Consider the following 15,906-nt stretch of genomic DNA (forward strand, 5'->3'; position numbering starts at 1 on the left):
GACCATGTTTAAAAAAGATAAATATTTTTTTTGCATGTGCACTGAATAGGTTTTTACACTTTCATTCAAATGTTTATGGTCAGTAAGATTTTTCTAAACTCTCTGGTTTTTGAAAGTCTCTTTTGCTCAGCAGGCTGCATTTATCTGATCAAATACGTTAAAAACAATAATATTCTAGAATAGTAATAATATAATTACAATATTATTATAATTCAAAAATACTGTTTCCTATTTTGATATATTTTAAAAGTAAAGCTGAACTTTCAGCAGCCATTACTCCAGTCTTCAGTGTCACATGATCCTTCATAAATCATTCTAATATGCTAATCTGGTGCTGAAGAAAAAAAAAATATTATTGTCAATTTTAAAAAAAGTAGTTTTACTTAATTTGGTGGAAAGTGATACATTTTTTTCAGGATTCTTTGATGAATAGAATGTTTGAAGAAAAGCATTTATTTGAAATACAAACCTTTTGTAACATTATAAATATCTTTACTATCATTTTTTATAAATTAAAAAGAAATAATCTTTCCAACAAAAAAAAAAAAAAAAAAGAATGCTGAATTAAAGAGACAGTGGCAAGGAAATGAACACAAAGAGTACAGTATGTTGCCATATGGTCACACCATGCGGTAGAGGGTTAAATCGGTCTTATTAACATAAAAAACATTACTGAACTCACAGAATTATGAGTGTTAATTTTTGTCTGATGTTTGATTTAGATCAAAACATCTACATTTAGATAAAACATAACACTTCAAAACTATCTATTTATTTAGAACACCTATTACAAAGCTGATATTAACACGACTTTTACCTGTGCAGTGGAGCAAGAACAAAGGACAGGAAATAGACAAACACTCTGAGGACTGTGCTACCCCAGAATGCAATGGATGCACCAAGCACACAGAGCAGTGGGGACACTAGACGGGGCCATTCCTGCATAGAGGCCTTTGGATCCTGGGGTAGGTCCTCCACAGAGTTTAGAGGAAGAGCATCCACCGCAGGGAGACCCAGAGAGGACCAGACATCCTGAAACCAGCTCTGCCTATGGTAGAACAATAGGGGGGAAAAAAAGAAAAATAGATATATACTGTAAATATTTTATAACTGTTTTAATTTGCTGGAAAAAAATTATTACATTTACTAAATTTATTGAATAATGTATTGTCAAAATGGAACACTGCCTGAAAAAAAAAAAAAAAGATCCTGTATCAGGACTGACCTGAGCAGCAGCAGGAGGATGGGCACTTCCAGTTTGTGGAGCTGTAAGGATTTACTCATGCCCTCTTGGATTCCAACAGGATGTCCAGATCTTTTGATGGAGCTCAGCTGAGTCCTGATCATCAGAAGAAGAACTACAGCCGAGTAGACAGGGAGAACTGGACCACAGAAACGCAGAATCTAAAGAACAAACAATTCCTTTTGAACACGAGGAATACTCTGGGGTTAAAACTTGAAATGCATTTAAAATGAAATACCACAATGTAAGCACACCTGCCCAAGCACTTTGGGAAACGAAGTCCGAATAGACACCTATAAAGAAAAAAAAATACAAAGTTAGTTAATAAGTTCACCTTCGAGAAAACAAGAAAATGTGGATGAAATACCTTGTATTGGCAGTTGGGGGCAGTGTGGAGCTGCAGTAGGGCACTGGTGGCGTTGTCTGGGCGGCTAGAGTGAAGCATGCTGTAGATTTCAGATACCGAAGGAATACTTTGGTGGAAAAAATTTTTTTTTAATGAATAACACAACTATCAGTACTCTGATGCAAAAAGAGAGCGGAGGAAAGTTGCCTGATTAATGACAAGCCTCTTTCTACCTTGCAATATCAAAGGAGTCTTCATGAAACCAAGGTACTCTCAGTCTGTACACACTGGGCAGTCTGTCTGTAACACAATAGTATCAGACATACACCTATAGTATCAGACGTGAGTCTTTTAAATCATCATGCTTATTTTCTGGCAGATAAAGCTGAACAAACTGGTTACCTTTAGTGGTTTTGCAGTGACTCGTGATCGTTATTCTGAAAGCTTGATAAACCTGAAGGAACACAAACAAATTAACTTTTATTATGCTTTCGGGTATATTTTAATATCTTATTTTAATTAAAGGTTAGGATGTAACAGATTACTGCATAGAACATCAACATAAGAAACTATTCTAAAGATTATTATGGGATTTGTACCATTACAAAAGTTTCTACTATAAATGGATATTTGAGAAAAAAAAAACAGAGGGATAAACTATATGGAGAATCTGAGGTTTAAAAGGAAGGAGAGTAGAACAACAGGGAATGCTGTGAGCGATCACCTGATGAAAGTCTTGTAGCTGTAGTGTATGAAGCAGCCCAGAGGAGTTAATGCTGATGTCACTGACAGTCAGACCTAAAACAGTCACATTCAGGTTAAAGCATCCACATACAATAAACACACCAACTTATATAATTTTTTTCTTTTTGACAGTGTAAGAATGTTATAAGATTATTACATTGTTTTTAAATAGGCCTATTTTATGTTAACAATGTGCAAAAAATAGCTCATCCAGCTGTCGTTAAGGCAAAACGGGCAACTAAAAAACATGACAGCATCTGCTAAATGCCTTAAAAGTAAAATGTAAACAAGTATGGAGTGTTTAGTGGGCTCACCAAAGGACAGCACATGAGGCACCTGCACTGAGACAGTTAAGCTCTCCTCTCTCTGCAGCTCACACTCCACTACGAACTACAAACAGACAATTAAGCGTTTAAAAAGCATCTTTAACACAAAAAAAAAAAACTCATTGCAAATTGAGACATAGATCATTAAATGCATGTTTTAATAAGGGAAATGTTTGCTAATGTGGTCTGTCATGTAATGCAAGTTTTCATTACGAACATGATAATGTGGACTGTATTAACCTCTAACCTGTGCTCCACTGGGGTTCGAGGCATCAATGATGAGATGAGAAACAGACAAAAGCTCACTGATTTTTACTGTTACAGCCTATAAAGAAACACAGACAGTTTATACTTCTTTTTTTTTGTTTTTCCGCAAAATGTAGCTATACAAGGTATGTTACTGAATAACCTAGAATGACCTTATAAGCTGGAAGAAGTTCTGTCTGAGGTGAGAGATCTACTGCCTGAACACTGGGGGAAAAATAGATAAGAAAGCAATTTACAAAGCAAATAACTGAACACATACTATACAATTTATATTATCAACAACAGTCCATATTGATGGTATGGATCAACATGTGTGCAATGCACCAGGCTCATGAAAATGTGCTAACTTTACGAGTGCAGATTCTGTACGGCCCTGGTAATTATTTCTTAAATGTTGCTCTTTTTAACAGGATTTTTATGTGGTTTATTTTACTCACCACATTGAGCCACTCATCTGTGTGCAGCCATACAGCCAGCTGGTCATTTCCTGTTGAACATGTACAGACAAACAGCTCTTCAAAATGGCTAAGAACATTCACAATGAGCATAAGTCACAAGGAACAAAGACTGCAACTTGGACAACAGCCTGTATGAAAGAAAAACTGCACTTTCCTGCAAAATACATACTTTGCTTTTTATACATAATTTTTTTACAAGTTTACATTTTGCTTCATAATATTTGACTAAGTTTAAAAACATAGGAATTTGTACATTTTAGGGATATTTCACCCAAAAATGAAAATTACTGCTTGATTTACTCACCCTCAAGCCATCATAGGTGTTTATGACCTTTTTCTTTCAGACGAATACAATCAGAGTTATAATAAAGAAAAATGTCCTGGCTCTTCCAAGTTTTATAATGGCAGTGAATGGGTGTTGAAATTTTGAAGTCCAATAAAGTGCATCCATCTATCCATCATAAAAAGTACTCTTTAAAAAAATAAAAAGTACTTTTTATTATGGATGGATGGATGCACTTTATTAGACTTCAAAACCCATTTCACTGCCATTATAAAACTTTGAAGAGCCAGGACATTTTTAATATAACTCAAATTGTATTCATCTGAAAGAAGAAAGTCATATACACCTAGCATGGCTAGAGGGTGAGTAAATCATGGGGTAATTTTCATTTTTTGGGTGAACTATCCCTTTAAATTACATTTGAATGCACAATAATAATCCACATTTTCTTCACAAAGGGGACACCAAGAAATTTAATAGGAATGCCCTTAAACAGACCTACATTCACATCAAAATGTTACATTTAAAGGAAAAAAGGTTTCTGGGTTTGGTGCTGTTGGTCTCTCTCTCACCATATTATTACTGCGGCAGTGGAAATGACTATAAGCTTTCCTTCGACTGGAGAGATCAAACAGGAAGTACTTGACTTGAGCTTCCTGTCAAGAGTTGGAAGATGGTTTACATTAGTGCAACATTCAGAGAGATGCAGCTGGCATAATTTTGCCTGAGGTGATGAAACATATTGTCACCTTGGGGGCACTGTAGAACAGACGGAGTGTGTTGACCTCCTTCCACGCATCAGGAGGAGCTGGAGGGATGGATGAATAGATTCGGACAAAAATAGCATGAAAAGGAGAATCAGGCATCATCTTCAGTGCAGTTGTGATGAAAACTTATAAGCCTATAAATATACATGTGCACACAAACACAGACCTGAGAAAGTGACAGGGTCATCCTGTGCTCCTCCAGGTTTTAGCACTGGATGTCTAAAGAAGTGATAGTTCAGCACTGACATCCGCTTCTCAGGACTCTCTGTGAACTAAAGAGAAACATGAGTCAATAAAAACACCTTAAACACACACTATCACTGTATTAGGACATGACTCACCTGCCCGGTTTCAGGTTCAATAAGGTCGAAGAACACCCGGACTGTGGCCAGAACCAGCTCCTTGCACCTTCAAGTATAAAGGAATTCACATTATAAAGGATGAAATTCATTAGCCATTATGAAGTTAAGCAGCTTAAAAGCAAAATAATTAGCTATCAGTTTTATTTCTCTCTCCATTTTGATGAAACAATGTTAGGATGCAAAAACATACCAAACAATGGAAATATGATCTGTGGAAACCCAGCTTCGGGGAACTGCAGTTGCCTTAAACCAATTCAGAAAACACTGATGTATCAATGTATGGACATTAAAAACAAATCAGGTTCTACTTGAAAAAATTCTCTTTGGTTAAATATTTCAACCTGTAACTTTAATAGCTAGTAGACCTACCACTACTGACATCTTATTGAGGTCATCGATGGGACAGGACAGCGCCGTCAAACCAGAGCGCACCTGGAAGTCAAGGTAACCACCACCCACAGAGAGAACGGTTACATTTCGAAGGTCTTCAGCACTTGTGGCCCAGCGATGTCTGACTCTAGAGTAAAACTCTACCACAGACACACAATTCAGATGTTAGCACACCAAAAAACTGTACGTTTGCAATCAAACTTTTTGTCTGAGAAAGTATAATATTATAAGTATAATAAGTATAATATAGCAGCAGAATTTTTTTTATGTTTTTGAAAGAAGCCTCTTATGCTCACCATAGCTGCATGTATGCATGCGAGTAAAAATACAGTAAAAATAGTAATACTGTGAAATTATTACAATTCACCATAAATGTTTTTCAATTTAAAGCTAAATTTTCAGCAGCCATTACTCTCATCTTCAATGTCACATGATTCTTCAAAAATCATTGTAATATGCTGGTTTCTTATTACCAGTGTTAAAAATAGTTAGTTAATAGTTAATATTTTTGTGGAAACGGTAATACATATTTTTTCAGAATTCTTTTGAGGAATTGAAAGTTCAGCAATTATTTGAAATTGAATTTTTTTGTAACATTATAATTGTCTTTACTGTTACATTTAATCAATTTAATGCGTCCTTGCTGAATAAAAAAATCTAACTAATTTCTTTCAAAATAAACAAAAAAACAATATTTTGAACTGTAGTGTACCTTCAAAACTCTCAAACAAATCATCTGTACATATTTATGTATGTCTGTAGGTTTCTTTCCTACCCAGTATATAAGGGTCCAGAGACAGGACAGGTGCCTGGTGGGGGGAGGCCTGGGTGATGATGAAGCTGACCAGGCGTGGGTTGAAACATGCCAGGGCGAACAAAGCTCTTGCCACCACTCCACCCATGGAGTGACCCACCAGAGCCACACCTGTGGGAGGGTCTGGACGGTCCTGCAGCCATGGGAATGTAGTAAAAAGATCATTGGTTTGGATGTAGTTGATCTACAAATGGCAATGAGGTTCAATAATGAAGTCACTAAAGGCTGGAATACACTATATGACTTTTAAAATCTGAAAAGATTTTATACACTTGCTGAACTTTGTGAATGTTTACAAAAAAAATGGCATCATACATCATTATTATAAGCTGAAAATCAAACACTACTAAACAACACACGCAGAAACATGTGCCTTGTTGCTAGGAGACGCATGACAAATAAGAACAAGATGTGTTCTAAAATCGGCTCAAAGTATAAAACGTAGGCATTGTTAGCGCAATAATCTTCTGTTAAAGCAACAGATTTTCTGCATTGTCTGTGTGTTGCAATGAGCTCTCACAATCTCTCTTTCTCCGCTTGCAATGAATAATCAGAAAGTTTCATTAGTCGTGGAGTAAGTCAGCTGGAGGATCAAGATTAAGCAAACAGACCGTTTTTTTTTTTTTGTCACCCAACTGTCAAAACCCACCTTGAAGGGAAAGTAAACAAGACCAACTTATTAATATCACGTATGTATGTGTAAGATGAGCTGACTGAAATATTGAAGAATGCTCTGTAATATCTGTCAACTCTGACTGCCCAAAATCTGCAGACTATCAACTCAAAACCAGAGGTGTAAAGAGTACCTAAAAACCATACTTGAGTAAAAGTACAGATACCTTACAGTGAAAATTACTCCACTACATGTTACAAGTCACCAATTCCAAAATAACTTGAGTAAAAGTCTTAAGAGTATCTGATTTTAACAGTACTTAAGTATTTTACTTATACTAAATATAGGCTCAAAGATGCACTAGTTAAAGAAACATGCCAGTGAAAAACTGTAATGTTGTGGAGAAGCTGGGGGAAAAGGCAGAGGCAAGCATCTATGTGCAGGCATTTAATGGAAAAACTAGAACAAACAATAAGCCAAAAACCAAAGGGAACAAAGAACAGAATGACTGGCAAACAGACAACCATTACATTCAACAACTCACAGGGAACTAAAGAAAAACTAGGGCTATATATATATATACACACAGGGGGCTAACATCTTAAGATAAGTCACACCTGGGGAGACTAATCAAGGGGAACCAATGAACAAAGACTACAAACTGACTGCAAACACCACGGGAGACTGGAAGTGACAAAAGTCCAGGGCAAGGCACAGAGAGCATGAAACAAAAACTAGAAAGAGTTGATTTGTGAGGAGAGCAATCACATTTACCGAAGCCTTCTTGCAGTGCATGTGCAGGTTTCGGCCTCATTGCCAGCTGCAGTCATGTCCTCATCTCATATATAAAACACTTGTGATTCACAAATACTTGCCAAGGAACTCACATTCACATAGCCTTGTTGAAAAGTTTGGGAGAGTAAGGGCAAAACACACAAGATGCAGTACTTTCAGTGACCTGTAATAGGCAGTATCACGTCTTTTGTAGCAGAAATAAACTGCTGCAGAAAAAGCTAGGTCCATGCAAAATGTAATGTGTAACTGCAACACTCATTTCAAATGTAGTGGAGTAAAGAGTACAGATACTCATTAAAAAATGTAGTGAAGTAAAGAGTAAAAAATTACATTTACTCCAATACTTTACACCTCTGCTCAAAACTAATACTTGTCTATATGATCATGATCAAGCGTGTATACTATGAACAACAGTCTAGATAACTGTAATTTGTGATCTGTAGCAAAGGGACAGAAAAGGATGGAAAGGGAAGGGAAGAAATGAAAAGGACAAAAAGGATGGAAAGGGAAAAAAGATGCCCTTGACCTCTGACCTCGTAAAGGCGCAAGATGACTTTGATGCTTTCATATAGAAATTGAGTCTGTCTGCGCAAACTGCCACCATACAGGGCCACCAACTCCTCGTTGAAGTCAATGGTGAACACGTTCATATGGATTCGTCTGTCCAGGTTCTCAGCCTTCCTTAAAGCCACTGAACCCAGAGAACAAGCTGCAAGAGAGAGTAGAACGACATCTCTGTGTGAGCTCTCACCTCTGTCTTGCTCTATTTGTAATGAACAATCAGAATATTTCATAAGTACTGGGAAAAACTCAGTAGGAGGATCAAGATTGATTGAGCAAACAAACCACCTAACAGTCTAAAACCACCTTGAAGGGAAAATAAACAAAACCAAGCTACTCAAATTACATATGCATAAGATATGTTGACTGAAACACTGAAGAAAACCCAGTTCCATCTCACCTTGCTTGTAGCTGCCCGCGTTCCCAGGCAAGAAGAGCACAGGTGCGCCGGTGAGCTCGAGTCCTCTGTTCTCCTGAGCATATGCGCCCTCTCCATACAGATACAGCCCGTATGATGGGTACTGGCGCGCGACACGCCTCGGAAGCTGCACGCGCTGTGCAAGCACATAAACATACAAGACTAAACATTCATGCGCAGAGGAAAATGCAGGACAAAATGCAAATCAAGTAGTAAAACAGTATTCCTGAAACAAGCGAAACTTTAAATGCATGTTCAAGTCATTCAGGGTTGAATGCGTGGCAGGTAGAGCTTTATTTTAAGACGTTCTCTTATAAGTTATACATGCTACCATGGTATTACTTATGATTTTCTTCAGCCGTTCATTAATTGGTTTTTAAATAACCCTATTTTTAACATCAGTAACAAAATTACGACTTATTTTCCCCTAATATTCGTTATATTTTAGATAGAAATAAATGATGCATACTTTTGAGGTGGATATTCTAGTACCATGAATACCTTACAATAAAAATATTTAAAAAATATAAGTGTGAAGGAAGCGAGGGGGTTTTGCCCATCGAAATAATGTATAATGACAGATGTTGCGGATTAGTTCTGTTTGTTGTTGCCAAAACAACAGGTAGAATGACGGGCATGAGGAACTGATTTGTGAGCTAGTGATGTTGCTCTAATTACAAGAAATGGTGCATTTTGCTAATTGCAAACCAAACGTGTGAAGAAAGCAACAGTGATACAGACTGTGTTTGCAGTGAAACTTACTCGGTATTCTGGGTACTCGAACATGTATGTCATGCTGCATCGGTTCTCCCCGAAACCAAACAATAAATCCCGCAAACCCACAAGCAAAAGCCCAATAGCAAAGCCGTAAAACGCGTATCCAGCGAGTCTCATGTCTCTACAAGATAAGCTTGATTTTATTCACAAATATTCATTGTAATCGTGTCTCCGCTTTGCTTATTGTAAACCCACACTGCCTGTTTAAACCAATAGGAAACCTCCTACGGACCTGTCACGCAGCCAATGGGAAGATGTCACGACGCAGACAGGAGAGTAGCCAATGGAGAGGGAGAATAGGTTCTGGGTTTGGCCAATCAAAATTGACAGTGGGAGGGATTGCAAAAGAACAGAGTGTGGAATCGTCGTGGAATAATTCTGCAATATTTAAAACGTTGGAAGGCGTAAATAGAGGAGAAATCCATGGTCCGTCGTGTCATCTTGAAAGCTTAAGTTTAAAGCAAGGGAACGTACATAATATTAATGAGGAATTCATATTATGCAGTACACTTTCATATCCCCATTGTGTGCCTCAATATGAATATGGAAACATTAAAACATGGTGACATTAAAAATCATGTTAGTTGGTTTTCTATCACATTTTATTCATGTTGTTGTTGTTGTTTTTTTTGCACTAAAATATTTTACATAACATGGAATTTTTGATAAAACCGTTACAGAGCTTACTGGTCAGTTCATCATTCTGTATGAACCTGTCTTTCAAAGTATCCAGGCAGCAGTCTGTATGTCTTCAATACTAAAGGATTGCTTTTTTCTTGTATAGTTTTACAGTTCAGTTGCACAGTTTGTGCAATGTGCAGTCAACCTGACCCCAAAACTCATCACACAAAGTTTAAAAAAACAACAGCACCTTTTTTTTAAAAGACCAAACTGATCAATCAGGAGCCAACCATAAATTACAAACATATTAATGTAAAAGTTATTAATGTGAGATCAGCAATACACGGAAGCACACAGGAAGTCAACATTTATAACTTTCTATTGCCCATGGAAAGTACCTGGAGCTGACAATATTGCAGCATTATTTTTTCCAGTGAATCTTGCCTACATGTTTTGGCATGTTGAGCAATATTAAACAAAAAAAAAAGCATGAAAAATACATCTCTCCTCTGCAAGTTAAACACACTTAGTCAAGAAGTTTTGAGTGCTCTATTCTTGTGATGATCCAATCTGGAATCACGCCTTGGGTAAACTCCCTTTGGAATCTGTCAAAAAAGGAAAACATAAATGACAGACATAAATGTTATACTGATGTTTATGTTATAATTTAGTACAGTTATAACAACTCAAAGTATTAAAATAGTAGTTTTCTACTACTCCTAAGAAGTATAGTTAAGTTAAACTGTAATACAAATACAAGAGCCTTGCAATCCATTACACTATGAGACTCAACACACGGACAATGAAGAGAGTAATCACAATACTCACTCATAATTGGCTGTCAACAATCTCTTGGTCTCTGGTCTCTCTCCTTCCCCACCAATGACAACCTGGAATATTCTCGCTCCCTCCATACTCTCATCTGGAAGTCTGGCACTCGTCAAGTACCAAAAACGCATCAAAATACTTACATATTTCCTCCCTAAAAAAAAAGAAAAATTTTTTTGCAATTATTTTTGTCATACATATTCATTTATGCTCTATGTTACACAAAATTATTTTTTGAAATAGTAACCTACTGAATGAATTCAACTTGGCTGGCATATAAGAAACAGTCTGATAAATAGGATTTGCTGAATGCAAGTTACAAAGCTTATATTTCCTAAATTACACGCCCACAAACAATAATTAAGCATATTACCTGGGCGAATATTGCGTGGTATGAAGCATATAGGGTCTCACCGCTATCATCATAGTAAATGCCCACATCTCCTGTTGTTGTGTACATGATCTCATCGGACTCAGCTGACAGCGCCCTCTGGTGGCTCAAAGGCAATTGAGCGCATTTTTCCTCAAGTTTCCCTATTAGCTATGGGAGGGAATGTTAGATTAATTACTCTAAACGAAATCAATATTCTTAAACAGGTAAATATTAAAGTTATTGGTATCGTCATGTACTTACATCTTTAGCTACTAATCCCTCAAGAGCCTCAAACTGACACTGAGACAGCAATCTTGATACGTGCGAGAAAGCCTGAGAGTAAAAGGAGAAGTTTAAGCACTCTGCTTATTATCTGGGTTACCATGTAACTCAAAACTGCATTGGTTAGTTTTGGCCGGTTAACAAAGTTTATCTGGTCTCTTTGCTTGTTAAAGGGGTCATATGATGCGATTTCAAGTTTTCCTTTCTCTTTGGAGTGTTACAAGCTGATTGTGCATAGATAAGATCCCTGAAGTTGCAAAGACTAAAGTCTCAAAACCAAAGAGATATTCTTTATCAAAGTTAAGACTCTGCCACGCCCCCCTAAAATGGCTCGTTCTAACACACCCCCACATATCTACATCACTATGTGGAAATATTTGCGTAATGAGCCCAAATGTGCACGCAAAGAAAGAAGGCGTGGAAAATAATGATCTTTAAAAAAGCATCATATGACCCCTTTAATACAGGTCTACACTAAAACATTTTTAAATCCTAGACTCTATTGTACACAGTTCACATATACAACCAAAAGTAAGCATATTAAAATTTTGATTATAAGCCAATAAAAAATAAAATAAAATAAATAAATAAATGTGATTTTGTTTACCTACTCTGCCGTTCAAAAGTTTGGGATCAATAAGATTTTTTATGTTTTTTTTAAAGAAGTCTCTTCTGCTCATTGTGGCTGCATTTATTTGATCAGAAATACAGAAAAAACAGTAATATTGTGAAATATTATTACAATTTAAAAATGGTTTTCTATTTTAGTATACTTTAAAATATAATTTATTCTTGTGATCAAAGCTGAATTTTCAGCATCATTACTCCAGTCTTTAGTGTCACATGATCCTTCAGAAATCATTATATTATGATGATTTAATATCAATAGTGGAAACAGCTTTGCTGCTTAATGTTTTTTTTTTTTTTTTTAAACCTGTGATACTTTTTTCAGGATTCTTTGATGAATATAACGAATAAATCTTTTGTAACAATATACACTACTGTTCAAAAGTTTGGGGTCAGTAACTTTTTTTGTTTGAAAGAAATTAATGCTTTTATTCAGCAAGGCTGTGTTAAATTGATAAAAAGTGATAAAGACTTTTCAAAAATATTGTTAGAAAATATTTCTATTTTAAATAAACACTGTTCTTTTTAGCTTAAAAATTAAGACATTAAAATTTGTCCATAACTATTATAGCACAGGCACTGTCATAACTGACATTATTTATTTTCTATCACATAACGCTTTGTCAGGTATTGGCATTCACCTGTTTGGCTCCTTCCGTGAACTCCTCAATGTATTGTGAAATATTATTACAATTTAAAAATGGTTTTCTATTTTAGTATACTTTAAAATATAATTTATTCTTGTGATCAAAGCTGAATTTTCAGCATCATTACTCCAGTCTTTAGTGTCACATGATCCTTCAGAAATCATTATATTATGATGATTTAATATCAATAGTGGAAACAGCTTTGCTGCTTAATGTTTTTTTTTTTTTTTTTAAACCTGTGATACTTTTTTCAGGATTCTTTGATGAATATAACGAATAAATCTTTTGTAACAATATACACTACTGTTCAAAAGTTTGGGGTCAGTAACTTTTTTTGTTTGAAAGAAATTAATGCTTTTATTCAGCAAGGCTGTGTTAAATTGATAAAAAGTGATAAAGACTTTTCAAAAATATTGTTAGAAAATATTTCTATTTTAAATAAACACTGTTCTTTTTAGCTTAAAAATTAAGACATTAAAATTTGTCCATAACTATTATAGCACAGGCACTGTCATAACTGACATTATTTATTTTCTATCACATAACGCTTTGTCAGGTATTGGCATTCACCTGTTTGGCTCCTTCCGTGAACTCCTCAATGCTAAACTCTTTGTCGAAGTAAGCTCGGATGAGAAAGAAGTAGATGCGGGTTCGGAACCAGATGAAGGGGTTCGGGACGCCAACAACCACAACCTTTTGGTTCTGCTCGTGTCTCCCCCGCTCAGAGCTGTACTGACGCACATCACACACTGCAGACGCCACGGGGGCGAGTCGTCTGGACTGATTCGCTAAAAATGACTTAGATATAAAGTACCGAATCAGAATCGAAACGGGCCTGTTACAGCTGCAGCACCTCAGTACGGGTAGCGCCATCTTTCTCCCATCATCCTCAGTGGCCCATCTGTTATGGAAATCCGACTGACAACATACTAAAGAGACAAGTTCCACATATGGACATTTATATAACAGATGTTACACTATATCAGCATTTTTCTGACAAAGCAGACTTATCCTTTATTTAAATTCTTAATTAAATGTATACTATGTGTGTTGATGTGAACAGAATACGTTAAAGACATGTCTAGTAGCTATGTCCAATTTGTTCACGAATGAGTCGGTTCACTTAAATGAATCAATTGACTGAATTAGTCTGAGGAGTTCTCGGGTCAACAACTCACCTAACGTTACTCATTTAAATCATGATTTAAACAAACTTCTTAAAACGTAATAAACAACAATATGTCTACATGGCGTTACTTGGATGATTTAGTTCAGAGCATTCAGAGACTCGGCTTTTAATTCGGTTCTTTAAAACAAACAGTTTAAAAGAATCGACTCACCAAAACGAGTCGAATTTCCTAGCGGAAGGCGGAGTGGTGCAGATGGCAGCGAATGGAGAGTAAATTTAAGTTCAGATTGTCCGGAAAAGCTGGAGGTGCCCGTCTACACCGATGTGGACAGAGAGACTTTCTTGAGGGACATATATCCACTGGTAACTCGTGTAATATATATTAAACAGCCATTTATTGTGGTGTGCTGGACAAATGAATGACACGTGTTTTATTTAGCGTAGACCAACGGTCTAAAGCCCCAGTGGGGCCGTGTGCGCGCGCGTGGACAGTGAGTTATCTCGCGCAGAGGGGCGGAGACCGCGAGGTCAAAGTGCATGTGTCCCCAGAGCCCAGGATGGACTTTCTGCATAAGAACTTTGTGTACAGGTGTGTGTGGTTTTACATGAATCCTTTATACCGGAGCACAACACAAAACTGTGGAAGAATAACATACTTTTGTATTTCAGGACACTGCCATTTGACAAGTTTATTCAGAGAGCTGCAGAGGCAAAGCACTCAGATTTCTTCATCAGTGAGGTTAGTTACCTTAAAAAGTAAGTTTTGATTCTAATATTCTATTTGACAAATATTTTGTGCCATTTATGCTAAATTAATACATATACGTTTGGACATAATTATGGCTTAAGACAAAAAAAATTGTATCTTTCAAGCCTCTATCCTTACAGTTTTTAACCCCCCCACTATGTGACTGTGAGCCAAAATCATCACAATTAAAAGAACCAAAGACTTAAACTACTTCAGTCTGTGAACAAAAAAAATTGTATCTTTCAAGCCTCTATCCTTACAGTTTTTAACCCCCCCACTATGTGACTATGTGAGCCAAAATCATCACAATTAAAAGAACCAAAGACTTAAACTACTTCAGTCTGTGTGCATTGAATTTATTTAATACACGAGTTTCACAATTTGAGTTGAATTACTGAAATAAATGAACTTTTCCACAACATTCTAATTTATTGAGATGCACCTGTATATACATAATACATACATAATAGTAAACAAAGTGTGTGATAAAGTTTGAACTAAATGTTAGTTTGTTAATTCACTGTAATTTAAATTGTGACAAAATGATTTTTTTAGGGGACAAGTCTGAAGTTCTGGACATTGACACTCCTGATCTGCAGCTTTATCCTGAGTTTGTGAAAGCAAGTCGCTACGAGTGTATTCTGGAACCAGGAGACCTGCTCTTCATTCCAGGTATTCTATTCTTAAACCAGACCAACAAGTTATACATAATCACAGCACAATTATAGAATTCTATTTTTAACATTGTGAACCACACATACATCTAAGTGTGCTCAAATCCTGAAGTAGTGCTGAATTGCACTCAGAAAAATACTACTTTTATTTGTATTTCCTCAGCTCTTTGGTTTCACAATACTCTGGCTCTCCAGTTTGGAGTTGGTGTCAACGTGTTCTGGAGGCATCTGCCACCTGAGAGTTATGATAAGAAAGATCCATATGGAAACAAAGACCCAGTAGCAGCCACTCGAGCCCTGCAGTCTCTGGAGAGGACTTTAGGCATCTTGGAAGAGCTGCCACCTGATTATCGGGATTTCTATGCGCGTCAAATTGTGCTGCGGACTCAAAGCCGGGCCTACCTTAGACAACCTATGAAGGCTGTCCAAGGACATTTAGACACAGCATTGTTCTTTCTCTGTTTAAACTGAAATGGAGCTATGGAGTCTGAGAATGACAATAAAGACATTTTAGTTTATTTCCAAAGAAATCTGAGAGATGAGTCAAAGACTCTTTTTGCAATATGAGACGTGACATAAATGCTTTTGTCATTCAAAGGAATTTTGTACAAGTATTTGATTTCTTAGTGTAGTTATTAAAATAAAAGCTTTCACAAAAATGGTTTTATTAAATAAATATATTAATATAATATACTGCTGGTTTAAAGCATGGTCTCAACTCAACTTCAGTGGATTCTTATCACAGATTGTAATGACGTGTTTCCAGTTATTAACATCTTAAATCTTGCCATTTGAAAATGTTTTATTTATTTA

At 36.3% G+C, this 15,906-nt stretch overlaps 2 protein-coding genes and 1 pseudogene across 4 annotated transcripts in view; 1 reads left to right on the forward strand and 2 right to left on the reverse strand.

Moving 5' to 3' along the window:
- Window positions 1-9,369, reverse strand: part of LOC107675361 (GPI inositol-deacylase-like) — a 13,951-nt gene extending 4,582 nt beyond the window's left edge. Inside the window, exons 1-21 of one of the 3 annotated variants that reach the window (XM_016469667.1) lie at window positions 9,150-9,369; window positions 8,370-8,523; window positions 7,942-8,117; window positions 5,962-6,133; window positions 5,166-5,326; window positions 4,987-5,039; window positions 4,776-4,842; window positions 4,601-4,706; window positions 4,417-4,475; window positions 4,240-4,323; window positions 3,364-3,413; window positions 3,079-3,130; window positions 2,907-2,984; window positions 2,648-2,723; window positions 2,314-2,387; window positions 1,992-2,043; window positions 1,823-1,889; window positions 1,611-1,716; window positions 1,498-1,536; window positions 1,226-1,404; window positions 818-1,048 (exon numbers count right to left, since the gene is read on the reverse strand). In XM_016469667.1, the coding sequence (XP_016325153.1) occupies window positions 818-1,048; window positions 1,226-1,404; window positions 1,498-1,536; window positions 1,611-1,716; window positions 1,823-1,889; window positions 1,992-2,043; window positions 2,314-2,387; window positions 2,648-2,723; window positions 2,907-2,984; window positions 3,079-3,130; window positions 3,364-3,413; window positions 4,240-4,323; window positions 4,417-4,475; window positions 4,601-4,706; window positions 4,776-4,842; window positions 4,987-5,039; window positions 5,166-5,326; window positions 5,962-6,133; window positions 7,942-8,117; window positions 8,370-8,523; window positions 9,150-9,281 (2,168 nt within the window). In that variant the 5' untranslated portion in view covers window positions 9,282-9,369. Of the gene's footprint in view, window positions 1-817; window positions 1,049-1,225; window positions 1,405-1,497; window positions 1,537-1,610; window positions 1,717-1,822; window positions 1,890-1,991; window positions 2,044-2,313; window positions 2,388-2,647; window positions 2,724-2,906; window positions 2,985-3,078; window positions 3,131-3,363; window positions 3,414-4,239; window positions 4,324-4,416; window positions 4,476-4,600; window positions 4,707-4,775; window positions 4,843-4,986; window positions 5,040-5,165; window positions 5,327-5,482; window positions 5,488-5,961; window positions 6,185-7,941; window positions 8,118-8,369; window positions 8,524-9,149 lie in introns of those variants that run through there. The other 2 variants (XM_016469666.1, XM_016469668.1) reach the window with 2 other exon arrangements.
- Window positions 9,370-9,566: 197 nt separating this feature from the next.
- On the reverse strand, window positions 9,567-13,943 carry LOC107675367 (uncharacterized protein C2orf47 homolog, mitochondrial-like). The gene is made up of 6 exons (XM_016469678.1): window positions 13,883-13,943; window positions 13,113-13,471; window positions 11,248-11,319; window positions 11,028-11,154; window positions 10,614-10,767; window positions 9,567-10,390 (listed from the first exon to the last, which is right to left on the reverse strand). The coding sequence occupies exons 2-6, from the start codon at window positions 13,413-13,415 to the stop codon at window positions 10,312-10,314; spliced, it is 735 nt and encodes a 244-aa protein (XP_016325164.1). The 5' UTR covers window positions 13,416-13,471; window positions 13,883-13,943; the 3' UTR covers window positions 9,567-10,311.
- Window positions 13,790-15,649, forward strand: LOC107675335 (tRNA wybutosine-synthesizing protein 5-like; annotated as a pseudogene).
- The last annotated feature ends 257 nt before the right edge of the window (window positions 15,650-15,906 follow it).

The sequence above is a fragment of the Sinocyclocheilus anshuiensis genome, unplaced genomic scaffold, assembly GCF_001515605.1.
Source record: "Sinocyclocheilus anshuiensis isolate Anshui unplaced genomic scaffold, SAMN03320099.WGS_v1.1 scaffold656, whole genome shotgun sequence".
Classification (NCBI taxonomy): Eukaryota; Metazoa; Chordata; class Actinopteri; order Cypriniformes; family Cyprinidae; genus Sinocyclocheilus; species Sinocyclocheilus anshuiensis.